Source organism: Chrysochloris asiatica, unplaced genomic scaffold (assembly GCF_000296735.1).
Source record: "Chrysochloris asiatica unplaced genomic scaffold, ChrAsi1.0 scaffold00029, whole genome shotgun sequence".
NCBI classification, from domain to species: Eukaryota; Metazoa; Chordata; class Mammalia; order Afrosoricida; family Chrysochloridae; genus Chrysochloris; species Chrysochloris asiatica.
In genome coordinates, this window is record NW_006408547.1 from 23,817,253 (window position 1) to 23,834,020 (window position 16,768).

Sequence of the window (16,768 nt, forward strand, 5' to 3'; positions counted from 1 at the left end):
TATTCCCAGAGACTCTTGATGTAATTGGTTTACTCCTATTCCCAGAGACTCTTGATGTAACTGGTTTACTCCTATTCCCAGAGACTCCTGATTTAACTGGTTTAGACTAAACTGGGATTTTTAAAAAGCAGCCTGCTAGGTGATTCTGATGAGTAAGTAGTAAGATTAAGAACCAGAAATAGAAATCAAGAAGGCTGATCTTTCTTGGGAAAGGAATCTTTCTTAAGAAGAATGAGGAGTAGACCTAAAAACAGCCTGACTTCGCTCCATGTGGGTGAGATTTACCAGCAGCTTCCTGAACTCAAGGAAAGAGACCAAGCTGAGCATGTCCCCTGGAGTTTGTTGGTTCAGAAGGAGAGGAGAGGGCATTCCTGCTCCTAGAGGCAGCTTGGGAGGATCGAGGACGAGTCCCAACAGTTCTTGCTCTCAGAATCAGTGATGGCCTTGATGCTGCTGGAGGTTCTCCTACCTTCATAGGTATAAGATGCTAAGTAAGCCCAGAAACACCTCAACTCCTCTATCCTGCCCACTGCCAACCTTACGGGTCCACACCCACCTCTGCTCTCAAGTGTCCCCCTCCTTCCCGAAAGCTCTCTTAGCTAAGAAGGAGTCTCAACTCTAGCATGATGGAAAATATCTATAGACTATTTTACACAAAACTTCAGAAATGTCTCATAATTGCAAAGGTCCAAAGAAGAAAGAATTAGAGCATGCCCCAATTCCCTTTCAGAATGGTGGAGTCGGTTCTAACTCATAGTGACCCTGTACAGGGTTTCTGAGGCTGTAAATCTTTACAGGAGCAGAACGCCTCATCTTTCTCCTGCGGAACAGTTAGTAGTTTCGAACTGCTGACCTTGTGGGTCACAGCTTGATTCGTAACCATTACGCTACCAGAGCTCCCTTTCAGAATAAACAAGACAAAACAGAATACTAAGGGCTAAGGAAGCTCCGCATAGCTGACTTTTGTGTACAGAGGAGGACCCTTTCCTGCTTAGTGAGATACCCTATTTCCTCCATCTTTCACCATCGTGCTCTCAAGCCGGACATCAGCATCTCTGACCCTGCACCAAAAATGAAACAAAGGCACTTTGATAGCTCACCAAGATGAAACTATGGCTTCATCCCTACTGACTTCATGAATTTTTAAAGTTGACTTTTATATGTTAATCTGATGGACAGGTAGAAGAACAAAGAGGTTATATGTTAAGCAAGTAAATTTGCTTCCCTGATTCTAGTGGCCCTAACTGGATTACAATACTGATGTTTGCTACTGTGTACTGTAGATTACCAGTATGAACTGGGATGTGTTTAGTGTGAATTGGTCAGACAGCAGCTCCTTGGAAACCCTACACAGGGTCACTACGAGCCAGAACCCACTCATCAGCACTTAACAATAACATACAAAGGGGCTTCAAAAAGGTTCATGGAAAAATAGACTGAAAAGATAACGTAACTTTCCCATGAACTTTTGGAAGTTCCCTTGTACATATCAAGATTGCACACATACCAAGCGAGGGCTGTTCCTGCAGTGTTAGAAGCTGGAACCAAGTACATTGTCTCCACTCTGCGCCTGAGGAAATCTAGCTGCTGTTGTTGTTAAGTGCTGTGGAATCGGTTCCCACTCATAATGACCCTGTATAGGATTTCCAAGAAGCATCTGGTGAGCTTGAATCACTGACCTTTAGATTCAAATTGACCTTGTAGTCCAGTGCACCAGCCTATTTTAGCACTGGTGGTGGTGGCTGTGTACCATGGAGAGTCGGTTCTGACTCATAGCGACCCTGTATAGGGTTTCCGAGGCTGGAAATCTTTATGTGAGCAGAAAGCCTCATCTTTCTCCTGGCTGGTAGTTTTGAACTGCTGACCTTGAGGTTAGCAACCCGATTCATGACCACTATGCTACCTGAGATCCTTATAAAGAAATCAGAGGCCAAAAATATCAGCATGCTTAAAAAATTGTTTCGACGATCATAAAGTTAATTAAAAAAAAAAAAAAAAGATACCTCTATGTACTGTTTCAGGTTATATACAGGATTGTCGGTAACAGACATGTGCTAATATTAGGTGTGGAGCCTGGTGTGGTGCTGTGGGCTAATGCGCCAGACTGCAAAGTCAGTTTGAACCACAAGGTCGGCGGTTCAAGCTCACCAGCTGCTCCTTGGAAAACCTATACAGACAGGATCGCGACAGGTCGGAATCAACTGGATGGTATTTAACAACAACAACAATATTAGGTATAAATCCCTTATGGCACTGATCCCACTGTATTATGATTGCTTACGGAGTCCTTGGGGAGCATAAATGATTAACAAGCTCAAGTGCTAACAGAAAGGCTGGAGGTTTGAGCATCCACAGAAATGCCTGGTGATCTAGTCACTGAAAACCTCACAGTTCTGCTCTGACACAGGGGCCTGCCCATGAGCTGGAGTGGAAACCACAGTAATTGGTTATTATTACTGATCACTGGCTACCTTTTCACTCTCCCAAGCATTCCTCCCCATTCACCTGTCAGTTTGCCATACATACAGTGGTGACTCTCACAATGCTGTGATGCTGGAATCTATGCCACTGGTAATTTACATTCCAGCAGGGTTCCCCATGGTCGACAGGTTTCAGCAAAGCTTCCATAACGAGACCGACTAGGAAGAGCTAGACACAGACCACTTCTGAATGTTTAGCCACTGAAAATTTTCTGAATCACAGTATAATACTGTCAGATATAGTGTCAGAAGATGAAAACATTATGAACAGCAGCGAAACACTGCCAGGTATATAGTGTCAAAAGATAGCTCCTCGAGTTAGAAGGCACTCAAAACCCAGCAGGCGAAGCAAAGCTGACCATGATGGTGTGAATGCAGCAAAGCTTCCGGGACCTTCATCTGCTGAGGGTCCACGACTCAAATTGAGGAGAAACAGCTGCAAATATCTATTAATAATCAGTGCATGGAATGTCTGAGTACGAATCTAGGAACGCTAGAAATGATCACAAGTGGAATGGAACGCATAAAGCACTAGTGAGTGGCAATGGAATGGTAACTGGTTGAATCCAACAGTCATGTGGTTTACTATGTTGGGAACAACAAACAGGTGTTCCATTCATGGTCAAAAAGAACATTTCAAGATCTATCATGAAGTCTGTGATAGCATAATATCCAAATGCCTATAAAGAAGACCAGTTAATACTATTACTCAAATTTACACACCGACTGCTAATGCCATTGATGATGACACTGAAAAATTGAAGAATCAGTCTGACGTTGATCAAACATACAATCAGGATGCACTGATCATTGCTAGTGATTGGAATGCAAAAGTTGGAAATAAAGAGGAAGGATCAACAGTTAGAAAATATGACCTTGGGGATAGAAATGACCCTGGAGATTGCATGATAGAATCCTGCAAAACCAACGACTTCTTCACTGCAAATACCGTTTTGAAGCAACATATGGACCTTGCCAGATGGAAGATACAGGAATCATATTAACTACATCTGTGGGAAGAGACGGTGGAGAAACTCAATTATCATCAGCTAAAACAAGGCCAGGGGAAGATTACAGAACAGACATTAATCATCCGTAAGCAAGTTCAGTTTGAAGTTGAAGAGAATTTAAAAAGCTGCAGAGTAGTCAAAATATGATCTTGAATGTAGAGGCCACCTGAATTTAGAGGCCATCTAAGGAACAGATGTGATGCAATATGACCTTGAATGTACGCCACTTGAATTTAGAGGCCATCTAAGAAACAGATGTGATGCAATTTTGACATTAATGAGCCGAGACCAGAGGAGCTGTGGAACGACATCAAAAGCAGTGAAAAAGCCAAAGGTCATTAAAAAGACAGATAAGAAAGGAAAGTCCAAACTGGTTGCCAGAATAGACCCTGAAATGTGCTCTGGAATGTACAGAAGATAAAAACGAATGGAAGACATGAGGATGCAAAGGAGCTGAACAGAAAATGTCAAAGGGCAGTTTCAGAAGACAAAGTAATATATTATAATGAAATATGCAAAAAGCTGGAGTTAGGGACAAACACCCTCAGCATCTGTCAACCCAAAAGAACTGAAGAAAAAATTCAAACCTCAAGACTCGATGGGCAAAATATTGAATGATGCAGAAAGCATCAAAAGAAGATGGAAGGGATACACATAATCACTATACCCAAAAGAAATGGTCAGTGTGTAGCCATTTCAAGAGGTAGGATATAATCAAGAACTGATGGTACTGAAGGAAAACCTCCCCCCAAGACTGAAACTCAAAAGGAACACATGAGCAGACATGTAAGCTTGCTGGCGACCACACTGGTCTACTGGTGAGTTGAAGTGGGAAAGGCAGCAATGAAGATATGGGCTGAATTCAACCACGTTTCAGACTCCTGTCAACCTAGAGATGAGAGAGAGAAGAGGAAGGCTGGTTGGTACATAGTATGGTGAGACCTGGGAACTCCTGGGTCCATGGATAGGGACATACACAGCCATGGAGGGCTAGAGCTGAGCCTAAAGTGTCAGCTGATATGAAGTGAGGGGAGATGCACAAGAATGCTCAAATCTGCAGATAGTACCCCTTTGACCTAGCTTCGATGGACTGTAGATCAGAACTCGACTAGAAGAAGATAAAAAATTTTTGATAAAGGAAATAAGTGTACATTTGTACAATTTGATGAACTTGACCTATAATTATGTATGCAGTAGCTCAAAATACCAGCTGAGAGGGAAGGAATATTTATCCTATCTCCTCTGTACACAGAGTTGACAGAGACAGGCAACTTAGACATTGGCTACCTAAAATGGGGTGGGGGTGGGGGACAATAAAGGCATGATGTGGCTGGCTTACAAGTTTTCAAGAGGGAGTTTAGTTTCAGATTGTGGCAGGGAAGGTAGAGTCTTCACTGAATAGTTTTCATCTTGTCTAGACGGGTCTGGTGAAAGGAGATAGGGCTAAGGTTCGTATGATTCAATAGTAAGTAACTGTTATCATGACTAATTGCAACTGTCACAACTGTAAATGTAAAAGTTTTTTTGTTTTTGTTTTTAAGTTTTTATTGTGAATTGAGTGACAGTTTACTCAGGAGAACATGTTTTACACTCATCATTTCATTGCAATGATTACAATCCCTAAAGATAAAAGTTTTGTAACAAAAAGAGGGGAGTAGTTAATCTTACATTCCAGAAAAAGAGGGCCCTAGGACCATCAAGGGAGAAGAGCATGAGCGGAATGTAGGACCCTATCCAGAGAAGTAGCGACACCAGAGATGGAGGCAGATATGAGGACATGGAGAGAAGGAGCAGCTGAGGACTCCAGACTCACGGGAAAAGAAAGGCTGAGTGCTGGCAGCCAGGAGGCAGGATTGCAGAATGTGCATTCTGGTTGTTGTTTAAATGATTATATATTCCTGTGTATTTGTGTACATTCAAAAAAAACCAGAGGGAATGGAAGCAAATGCTGTTGAATGATGATGCACGGAGGGAATTGTAATGTAAGGACCAAACTGATTTTGCCTACCTAGAAACTGCTTGACTAAACTCTAGTCAGGCTCAGGAAAGCATTTTAAATAGACAAGGCCTCAGTTATTAGTTCCCTCCAGAGGCAAGGTCAATCTCCATTCTGTACATTAGCCTGAACACGTACTCTAGCTCCAAGAATATGATATATGCATAAATAGTCAGGCAGCTCAAGGCCAGAGGCCAGATGTTTTCCTTTACCCTAGCCTAAGAACAAAGACCACCAGTCCTGACCAATTAAACTGTAACATCTCATAGTTTGCCAATTGTTAACCAATCCAAAGATTGTAAAGCTGAGAAACCTGAGCTGTTTGAAAATTCTATAAAAACCCTGCAGACAATGAATTCGGGGCTCTTTCCCTATTCCGAAATGTCGGATAAGGTTAGAGACCTGGCTCGAGCTTGATTAAACAACCCTTATGTATTTGCATCAGTACACGGCTCCTGGGTGGTCTTTGGGGACCCTGAATTCTGGGCATAACAGTAATAGTTGCAATAAAACAAAATACAGTAGGATGAATGTAACACTGATATTTTCCCATGTATCACTCAATTCACAATAAAATCTTTTTTTAAAAAACAGAATCAAATGGTACTGAGTGAAGAAGTCCAAGTTGCACTGAAAGCCGTGGCAAACAACAAGGCTCCAGGAATTAACAAAATACAAATGGAAATCTTTCAACAAACTGATGTAATACTGAAAGCACTCACTCATCAGTGCCAAGGAATTTGGACGACAGCTACCTGACCAATTTTGAGGTCCAGTCTCAAGAGATGTGACCCAGCAGAATATGGGAATCATGAAACAATATCATTAATATCACATTCAAGTAAATTTTGCTGAAGATAATGTAAAAAACGGTTGTAACAGTACATCAACAGGGAAATGTCAGAAATTCAAGTCATATTCAGAAGAGGAGCTGGAACGAGGGATAGCACTGCTGATGTCAGATGGATTTCCACTGAAAGTAGAGGATACCAGAAAGCTGTTTATTTTGCTTTATTGACTATGAAAAGGCTTTCGATTGTGTGGATCATGACAAGCTATGGACAACATTGAGGAGAATGATTATTCCAGAATACTTAACTGTGCTCATAAGGAACCAGTACATAGACCAAGACACAGTTGTTTGAACAGAACAAGGAGACACCGAATAGTTTAAAATTAGGAAAGGTGTGTGCCAGAGCATATTCTTTCATGATACTATTAAATCTTATCCTGAGCAAATAATCTAAGAAGCTGGGTTGTTTGAAGAAGAACATGGCATCAGGATTGAAGAAAGAATCATTACCCTGCGATATGCAGGTGATTCAACCTTGCTTGCCGGAAGTGAAGAGGATTTAAAATATTTACTGATGAAGATCAGTATGGATTGCACATGAAAGTAAAGAAAACAAAAATCCTCACAACTGGACCAGTAAATAGCATCATGATAAATGGAGAAATGATTGAAGTTGTCAAAAACTTCATTTTGCTTGGATCCAATCATGAAAGCAGCAGTCAAGAAGTCAAATGGCATATTGCCTTAGGCAAATCTGCTGCAAAAAGAGCTCTTTAAAATGTTAAACAGCAAAGATACCAGTTTGAGGACTAAGGTGTGCCTGATCCAATCCATGGTACTTTCAATTAATTGCCTCATATACATGTTGAATGTTGGCCAGAGAACAAAGAAAGATCATAGAAGAATCCATGCATTTCACATTACTGTGTTGGAAAGGAACATTAAAAGTACCCTGGAGGAGGGCCTGGAGGAAGGTAGAATCTCCTCTGAGTAGTATCCAATCTGTCTAGGCGGGGCTGATAAAATGCAATGCGGATGGGTCTCTTGTGATACAATAGTGAATAACTGTTATCAGGACTGATTGTGAAGGTTGGAATTGTAAAGGCAGACATTTTGTAACAAGGAGGGGAGTTGTTAACTTTGCAATCTAGGAGTGGAGGTCCCTGGGACCATCAAGGGAGAAGAGCGGGCCCCTACCCAGAGAAGCAGTGATGCCAGAGATGGAGGCAGAGACGATGACATGGAGCGATGGAGCAGCTGGGGACTTTAGACACAGAGGAGGAGAGGGGCTGTCTGCTGACAACTGAGGGGACAGACTTCTAGGATATACCCTTTGGTTGGTTGATGATGCATGGAGGGGATTGTAACCATGGCAATGAAACGATATACGATAGGATGAATGTAAAGCTAATGTTCTCCCATGTAAACTATCACATAATTCACAATAAAACATTAAAAATAAAAAAAACCCTGGGCTGCCAGAAGAACAAACAAATCTGTGTTGGAAAAAGTGCAGTCAGAATGCGTCTTGACATCATGCTGGAAGACTTCGTCTCTCATACTTTGGGCATGTTATCAGGAAGAAGGACATCTTCATGTTTGGTAAAATGGAGGGTCAGTGAAGAAGAGGAAGACCCCAATTAGATGGATCGATACAGTGGTGTCAGCAATGGGCTCAAACGTTAACAACTGTGAGCATGGTACTGTTTCATTCTGTTGTGCATAAGGTCACTGAGTCAGAACTGATCCAACGACACCTAACATCAACAACCAGCATGTCTCCGTGGAAGACAGCTGGTCTTTTTAATAGCATTTGCTAAGCCAGGTCCTCAAATACTTGTGGAATGAATGAAAATAATGCCCTCCTCTCACGAACACTCCACTCTTTCACTGTACTTTGAGAAACTATAATTGCAAATTAAAATCAGCTGATGCATCTTTAACACTGTAAGTTTCCACACCAACATTTTGACGTTAAACACTAGTTGCAAACACAGTTCCTTGCTGACAAGCTTGCCTGACCAGCTTGCTTCCTTCCAAGAAAACCGTGCTGACTAGAGGGACAAGCAGCCGGGGTACCTGTCAGGATGGCTTCCTCTAGGCTGTCATCTCGCTCTCCCTGGAGAAGTCTGTGGTAATAGCCAGGATTCTGTTCCATCTGGGCCTGAGCTCCACTCATCCCCATCCACACACGTGCCCGGTGTTCAAGCGGGACACCTTTCCGGATGTAGCGCTTGACTGAAACAGAGGGAAAATGGACCACCAAGTATTAAAGGAGGGCAGAAACCTCAGAAAAAGTCCTTTAGTCAAAATGGAATCAATGTCAACACTTCTGTTGTTGTTGTTGTTGCTGTTGTTAAGTGCTGTCCAGTGGGTTCCGACTCACAGTGACCCTGTATAAGATTTCCAAGGAGCGGCTGGTAAGCTTGAACCGTCAACCTTGCGGTTCGAACTAACCTGGCAGTCCAGCGCATTATGCTGCGACACCACACCAGCGTTCATCATTTCTCTCCCTAAATAAAATACTTAAAGGACATAAAACGTCACACAATTTCACCATACTCTTTGTAAACGGTTACATATATACTCTATAAAATCCTATTCTCGCTTCCTAACACAGAGCAGGCATTAGGCAGACTACAGTGTTGTTGTTAAGTGTTGTCAAATCGGTTCCGGCCCATAGCAACCCTGTAATGGGTTTCTGAGGAGCGGTTGGTGAATTTGAACCGCCAAATTTGCAGTTCAAACTGGCCTTGTGGTCGATTGCTTATCCTACAGCACCACACCAGGACTCCCATATCCATCAGATATTTTTACTTCAACATCAGATGACCAAGATGACGCGAGAGGCTGCTCTGGTCACTGCTGATCCACCACCCACTCACCACCCACCTCACAGACACGGTGAGCTCAATGCTGATGACATACAGAGGAGTTAAACCCGGCATACAGACTCAGTGTGGCAAAAGCAAAGTTAGTTATATGCAGATACACAGTGGAGAACTACCTTTAAAAACGTGAAGACAGGGCTGAGTGATACAAGCAAAGAGGAACCTGAAATCGCCTTGAAATTAAGTAACAGTTGAACTCAAAAAGCAAAGAATGCATTTCATTTTTCAAACACCTGAATGTTTTAATGGAGTTGAAGGACTAGCGTGATGGTATGGAGTGACAGGTGGGACAGAAGGCTGTGGCTGGACGGTTCGAGCTTTTGAGTGTTTTGAGCTCTACACAGGTGGGTGCTCATGGGAGTGGGTGGGCAGGTAAGGGGGTACACAAAAGACTTCCCAATATCACTGTAGAAGGGTCACATTTAGGGACACTGATATTGACCCCGATGACTGTAGGATGGAGGGTACTAAAGCCCTCAGTGAAAGCAGGTGAGGGGACCAGCACAGATAAGGAGAGAGAAACGAGCTCAGAAGGCTGAAAAGTCACAGCCATATGAGAAAGTTTTTTGTTCCTTTTTTCTAACAACTACACATCGTGCTCTGGGAGCGTAGTGGTTACAAATTGGGCTGCGAACCTTAAGGTCAGCAGTTTGAAACTACCAGCTGTTCCGTGGGAGAATGATGAGGCTTTCTGCTCCCGTAAAGATTTACAGCCTCGTAAACCCCATTGGTCACTATGAGTCAGAACTGACTCCACGGCACATAACCACAACAGCATACATCGTGGTGTAGTACTGTGGGATAAAGCACTGGACTGCAAGGTCAGTTTGAACCACAAGGTCAGCGGGTTCAAACTCATCAGCAGTGCCTCGGAAACCCTATACAGGTTGCTAAGAGTAGGAACCGACTCAACGGCACTTAACAGCAACATGTCATAAACTTTATTTTCTTTAGTCTTTTATCTCTTTACTCCCTTCCATTTTCTACTTATGTTGCTGTTGTTAAGTGCTGTTGAGTCAGGTTCCAGCCTATAATGACACTGTATAGGGTTTCCGAGGAGCAGCTGGTGAACTTGAACCGCAAACCTCCCAGTTCAAGCGGATTGCAGTCCAGCCACAGCGCCACATCAGTTCTCCTTATAGAGCAATGCTATTCATTCTGCCTCTGGATTTTCTCATCTATAAAATGTAAACAATACTATCTGCCTCACAAAGGTATTGTGATGGTTACATGAGTTAACATAGATACATATCAGATACATTTGTTGTTGTTTTTAAGTGGTGTTGAGAGTTGAGCTGGTTCCAATTTATAGTGACCCTGTATAGGGCTTCCAAGGAGTGGCTGGTGGTGGTGGTTATGTGCCATGGAGTCACTTCTGACTCATAGTGACCCTGCATAGGGTTTCCATTGCTGTAAATCTTTACAGGAGCAGAAAGTCTCATCTTTCTCCCACAGAACAGCTGGTAGTTTCGAACTACTGCCCTTGAGGTTAGCAGCCCACCTCGTAACCACTACGCTCCCAGAGCGGTCAGTGAGTTTGAACTGTCGATCTTGTGGTTCACAGTCCAGTGCTGATCCTACAGTGCCACACTTTGAGTCCATCAGGTGTATAGGGTTTGTGAATAGTATTTCCAGGGTCACTACAAGTCCTGGTGTGGCGTTGTAGGATCAGCACTGGACTGCTAACAAAAAGGTTGGCAGTTCAAACCCACCAGTCGTTCCTTGGAAACCCTATACAGCACAGCTGGGGAACATCTGGCCCTGCAAGGCAACCACAGTTCCAGCCATCACATTAGGAGTGGGCTCATTAAACGTTTGACCAAACACAGCAGGCTAATTTTTAATCTGATAATTTTGTATGGCTCACGAATGATGTCATCAATTTTGGCAGGAAAAAGGTTCCCCACCCCTGCTCTATAGGGTAGCTGTGAATCAGAACCAACTCAAGGGCACTTAACAACAACCAAGTGCACTGACCATCCAGTACCTCACTTCTCACTTCCAAGTGCTGTCCAGTCATTTCTGATTCATGGTAACCCTGTATAGGGTTTCCGAGGAGTGGTTAGTGAGTTTGAACCACCGACCTTGCAGTCCAGCCCATTAACCTACATGAGGACTTTTCATTGAACTCCTAGGACTATCTAGCTTTTTCATTATTTTCCTATTTCATTTCTTCCTATCCCAGCTACTCAAATCTTCTTCTTATTAGGTAGCTCCCCACCGTCTCCTCAAGATTCAACCTTTCACCCTTCCTTTTAGCAAGCATATATGGAATTTTGACTATTGATAGGTTTGTCATAGGATCCTGGTGTGGTGCTTGTAGGGTAAACACTGGATTTCCAACTGCAAGGTCAGCAATTCAAACCCACCAGCCACTCTTCACAAACCTTATACAGGGTCACTATGAGTCAGAATTAACTGGATGGCATTTAACAACATCAACCACAACAACGTAGGTTTGGCTCAGGAATAAACAGTGTTTCATTCTACTGTGTGTGGACTTGCCGTAGTGAGGGGCCTACTGGAAGGTAAGCTAACAACAACCACAACCAGCCTCTATCTTCAAGGCATTCGAAAGATTAGCACTCCCCACTGTCTTTCCCACAAACCTCACCTCTGTGGCTGGATGTTTAAGAGCCTCATTAGTGATCATCCCACCCTAGGCTTTCAACCTCTGCCCTTGGGACATCCAAGTCTGTTCCTTCCAGCTGAACCAGATTGTCAAGGTTGATACAAGGCTTCAAAAGGGTTCTTCCCAGCTCAGTCATGACCCATAATTATGGCAATAGCAGAATGGACCCAAGTGTGGTGAATCAGAATGAAACCAGGACAGGAAACATTGTGGGTAGATGCCCTACAAGAAACTTAATCTCAGCATGAGTGTCATGTAGCCACGAAATCTCTCAGTGGCACAGTCAGAAACAGTGGTACCTGGCTCAAAGATGGTAGCTGAGTACGCCATGCTGAACGTGTGTTGCTCTCCACACACCTGAAAATAACCCAGTCTCCTGCATCTGGCTCCTAAAAGGGCTCACTCAGTCTCTTACCCGGCTCCCATTCCACAATTTCAGCCTGTAATTTTCCCCATTCTGCTACACCCGTATTTGATCAATTCGGGTCTGTTCCAACTTTGCTACATTGGCCATGATTAAACCAATTTAAACCAATTCAAAGCCCTGGGTTTTCCCAATTCCTATCCTCCATATAAGGAGCTCTGGTAGCGTAGTGGCTATGAATCGGGCTGCTAACCTCAAGGCTGGCAGTTTGAAACTACCAGTGGTTCCAAAGGCAAAAGATGAGGCGTTCTGCTCCTGAAAAGATTTACAGCCTCAGAAACCCTGTGCAGGGTTGTTATGAGTCGGAACCGACCCATGGTACTTAACAACAACAACAACATCCTCCATATGGAGTCCTGGTGTGGCGCTGTGGGTTAATGCGCCAGACTGCAAAGTTGTTTGAACTGCAAGGTAGGTGATTCAAGCTCACCAGCTGCTCCTCAGAAACCCTATACAGGGTCGCTATGGGTCAGAATCAACTCAACGGCTCTTCACAACAACAACAACCTCCATATAGACTCCTGATGCGGCACTTGTGGACGATGAACCAGAAGATTAGCAGTTCAAACCCACCAGCTGTTCCTCTGAAACCCCATACAGGGTTTCTATGATTCGAAACCAACTCAACAGCACTTAACAACCACAACAAATCCTCCATATAGGAGTCCTGGTATGGCATTGTAGGATAAGCACCAGACCACAAGGTTGTTTGAATCACAAGGCCGGCGGTTCAAACTCACCAGCTGCTACTCAGAAATGCTACACAGGGTCACTATGGATCAGAACTGACGTGAAGGCCCTTAACAACATCCTCCTCCTTATAAGGAGTCTTGGTGGTACAATGGGTTAAGCACTGTACTGCTAACAACATGGTTGACAGTTCAAACCCACCAGCTGCTCCTCAGAAGAAAGATGAGGCTGCCTATTCCTATGAAGATCTCAGAAAGCCTAGAGGGCAGGGCCACTCTCTCCTCTAGGGTTCACAGCCAGGACTCAGACAGTATTTCCTTCAAGGATGACTTCAGCAAGCACCTTCTGTGGGAAGCCCGTTTTATGTAACCTCAGGGCTCCCCCATTTACTCTGGGGAACTTTCACATTGTTGGACTCTATTACCCATTGTCATTACGCTGATTCCAACTCACAGCAACCCTGTGTTGTTATAGCTAAGTGCCATCGAGTCAATTCTGACTCATAGCAACCCTGTACAGGTTTCTGAGGAGCAGCTGGTGGGTTTGAACTGCTGACCCTTTGGTTCGCAATCCAGTGCTGTTCCTACAGCAGCAGACCAGGAGTCTAGTAACTCTATAGGGCAGAGACGATCACGGGATCTAGTCCCTCATGAAACTGCTGATGAGTTCCAAGTACGAATCTTCCGGTTACCAACTGAGAGCTTAGTCTCTACACTACCATAACTTCATTTTGACCTCTACAAATGCAAAGTCCTAAGCTAATAGCTCCTTGCCTTAGAACTACTCTGAGTGGTTCACAGTTTTGCGTCTTCCGAGATCTCTGCAGAGAGATGCTCATACTCACTCCCTCATCAGTTTGAAGGCAAACTCGAAGCCAAGCGTGGTGTCAGGGGCGTTTACATACATCTATTTTAATTAATAATTTCCAAGAGACTGTCTCAACTCTAACAAGGGATTTGTGGGTATCTCTCTTAGGGAAAACATATTCTAAAAATGCTCAGTGCAGGGTTAGAAATGCCTTCAGTTTTAGCAATTCATTATTCAGCAACAGAATGTCCACACATGTGACAAGAACCTACAGGTGAGGCAAATGCAGAAGTCCAAGGGCAGGCCAAGGTCACAGGAAGAGGAGCGGGAGCAAACAGGTTTGTGCAGAAGGCACACCTAAGTCACGTGATCTCATAGCCGGGACAGATCACCTGACTTACAAATGCAGGGGCTATTTCCAGATAATTATCGGAAGGTTAGAAATGGTGGCCTAAGGGAGGCTATGGGAGTTTTCAGAGTCCTGGAGGAGCTAAAGTTAAGCGCTCAGCTGCTAACAGGAAGGTCGGCAGTTTGAACCCATGCAGCAGGGTCAGTGGGAGAAAAAACCTGACAACCTGCTTCCGGAAAGCATGACAGCCCACACCCCTCTGTGAGGCCATTCTACTAGGTCCTAGAGGATGATTCTGAGTTGGAATCGAACTGATGGCCCACCACACCAGAACTCTCATGTAACATTTCCCGTACACAAAACAGAAATCCACAACGTCAAGGATTCCAGCTCACAGAAATATGGAGAAATCGGAGAAATACCTGAGGCAAAAAAGAGCTGTGTTTCCTTCACACTCAATTTACTTCATTAAATTCTCACCAGTTCTGGGCTCAGGAGCTCTGGTAGCTAAGCTAAGCTGCTAGCAAACTGCAAAGTTGACAGTTCGGATCTATCAGCAGTTCCACGGGAGAAAGATGAGGCATTCTGATCCTGTCAAGATGGACAGCCTTGGAGATCCTGTGCAGGCTCGCTATGGGTCGGAACCGACTCCACGGCCCATCACCACTGCAAGTTTGGGTATGGAGTCTGGGTGTGGTGTTGTAGGCTAAGCACTGGACTGCAAGGTCTCTGGTTCAAACTCACCAGGCGCTCCCTCGGAAACCCTCTACAAGGCTGCTTTGAGTCAGCACTGACTCAATAGCACTTAACAACAAGTTCTGGTATAATGATTATTGTTTATATTGTTTGTGACCGGAATGATATTAGCCAGAAGTATTTTGAGTTGTCTCAGGTTTTTCAGCTAACTCTCAAAACTGAGAATGATTTCATTTTACAGAAACACATTCAATGACAATAAATACAGAAGGAAGAAGCTAGAAATTTCCTGATGATAGAAATCTATAGGAAAAGGAACCAGGACACAGGAAATACTCCATTTTCCAGAAGGCAGCCCTGGTGGGGCGTTGTGGATCAAGCACTGGACTGCAGGGTCGGTTTGAATCACAAGGTTGGTGGTTCAAATTCACCAGCCGCCCCTTGCAAACCCTATACAGAGTGGCTATGGGTTGGAACCGACTCGATAGCACTTCACAACAACAGCAACAATTTTCCAGGAGATTGCAATCTACTTCGAAAAAATCACTCATTGAAAATGTGCCAATTGTTGACCGTCCAAACCATAGGCTCTGAGGATCAGACTTTAGCCACCTAGTAGACATAGCAAACTGTCCCTCATCTGATTATTCAGTAATGCTTGTTAGTAATCTCATACATGAGCCCTGGATATCCACAGAAAAATGTAAAACCCTTCCCTAAAAGCTGAGACTGTAAATTCCAAAAAGGCAAGTCCCCCCATCCAAAAAAAAAAAAAAGGCTAAAGAGGATAGAGAGAAACACTGTTAACTGATGATATATAGTGGGGATAATAATCAATGTAATGAAACAAGCTATATGAATGGTTGAATGTGAAGCTGATGATATGCCCTGTAAACTTTCACTCAATCCAAAATAGAAACATTTAATTAAAAAAAAAAAAAGAAAATGCGCCAAAGCACAGTGCTCCTCTGACACACACAGGGCCACCACGAGCTGAAACTGACAGCAACCGGACTTGCGGCTGTGGGAGCTTTGCAGATAAGCACCAGACTGCAAACCAGAAGGGCCACAGTTCAAACCCACCAGCCACTCCACGGGAGACAGATGAGGCTTTCCGCTCCCACAAAGATTTACAGCCTCGAGGAGAACCAGATGGCGGATCAGGTGGAAGTGTAGTAAAGGCGCTCCATCAGCAACAACACAGAATACAGGACCAAGCCGGCTCAGGGGATGGTTCCAGAACTCTGAACCACACATGAAGGAATATTTAGAAGGTTAGAAGGCTTACAGCTAGGGGAATTTGTAGCAGAAGCAAGAAATCCATTGCTTTCTAATTCAAGACGCTCAGCTGGTCCTGGAGCCGCCATCTTGACCCAGCGGGGAAAGGATCAGAGCAGCCATGGATGCCTGACAGAACCGTGGAGATAAAGGTGTGGACATTCTTTTCTTTCCTTCCTTCTTTTTTTTTTTTTATATGTTCATTGGTTTCTCCCTGTCTGCACACCTCCATTCTGGTGACTAGAGTTGCCTGAGGGAGTGGACATCCTTTCACACCATCCCACAGGGTTCTACTACGCATACGCACAGAACTCCTGGAAATTTAAAGTGACAGTTTCCACTTAAAACTGAACGGCAGTGCATAACAGACACAGCCGGCCCTGAACTGTTTATAACTAGAAAAAAGGCCTGAACGGGGATTGTGGCGCGGGACAAGCAGACAAAAAAGTAAATAGGCGAAAAATTAAATCCTAAGTTACATCACAATGACCAACACTGGCATCTTGAAATTTCTTAAGAAGAAGAGTGAAAATGGAAGCCCATTTCCTGATTACATCTACCTGGAGGCAATCAGAAAACATAAAAAATACCAAAATACACACCCATCTAAGTATTAAGTCCACAGATAACCCCTGAAGATGCCCAAAAACCAGAAGCAGATGACCATATCTGCACATGTCCAGAAACGAGATAAAGTGACTGAGGCAAATGAGCTGGAAGTA

At 43.8% G+C, this 16,768-nt stretch overlaps 1 protein-coding gene across 1 annotated transcript in view; it reads right to left on the bottom strand.

The window, feature by feature from the left end:
• Nucleotides 1-16,768, bottom strand: part of GRTP1 (growth hormone regulated TBC protein 1) — a 110,470-nt gene that overhangs the window by 60,529 nt on the left and 33,173 nt on the right. The window contains exon 3 of the mRNA XM_006851550.1: nucleotides 8,359-8,517. Coding sequence (XP_006851613.1) covers nucleotides 8,359-8,517 — 159 coding nt within the window. The remainder of the gene's footprint in view (nucleotides 1-8,358; nucleotides 8,518-16,768) is intronic.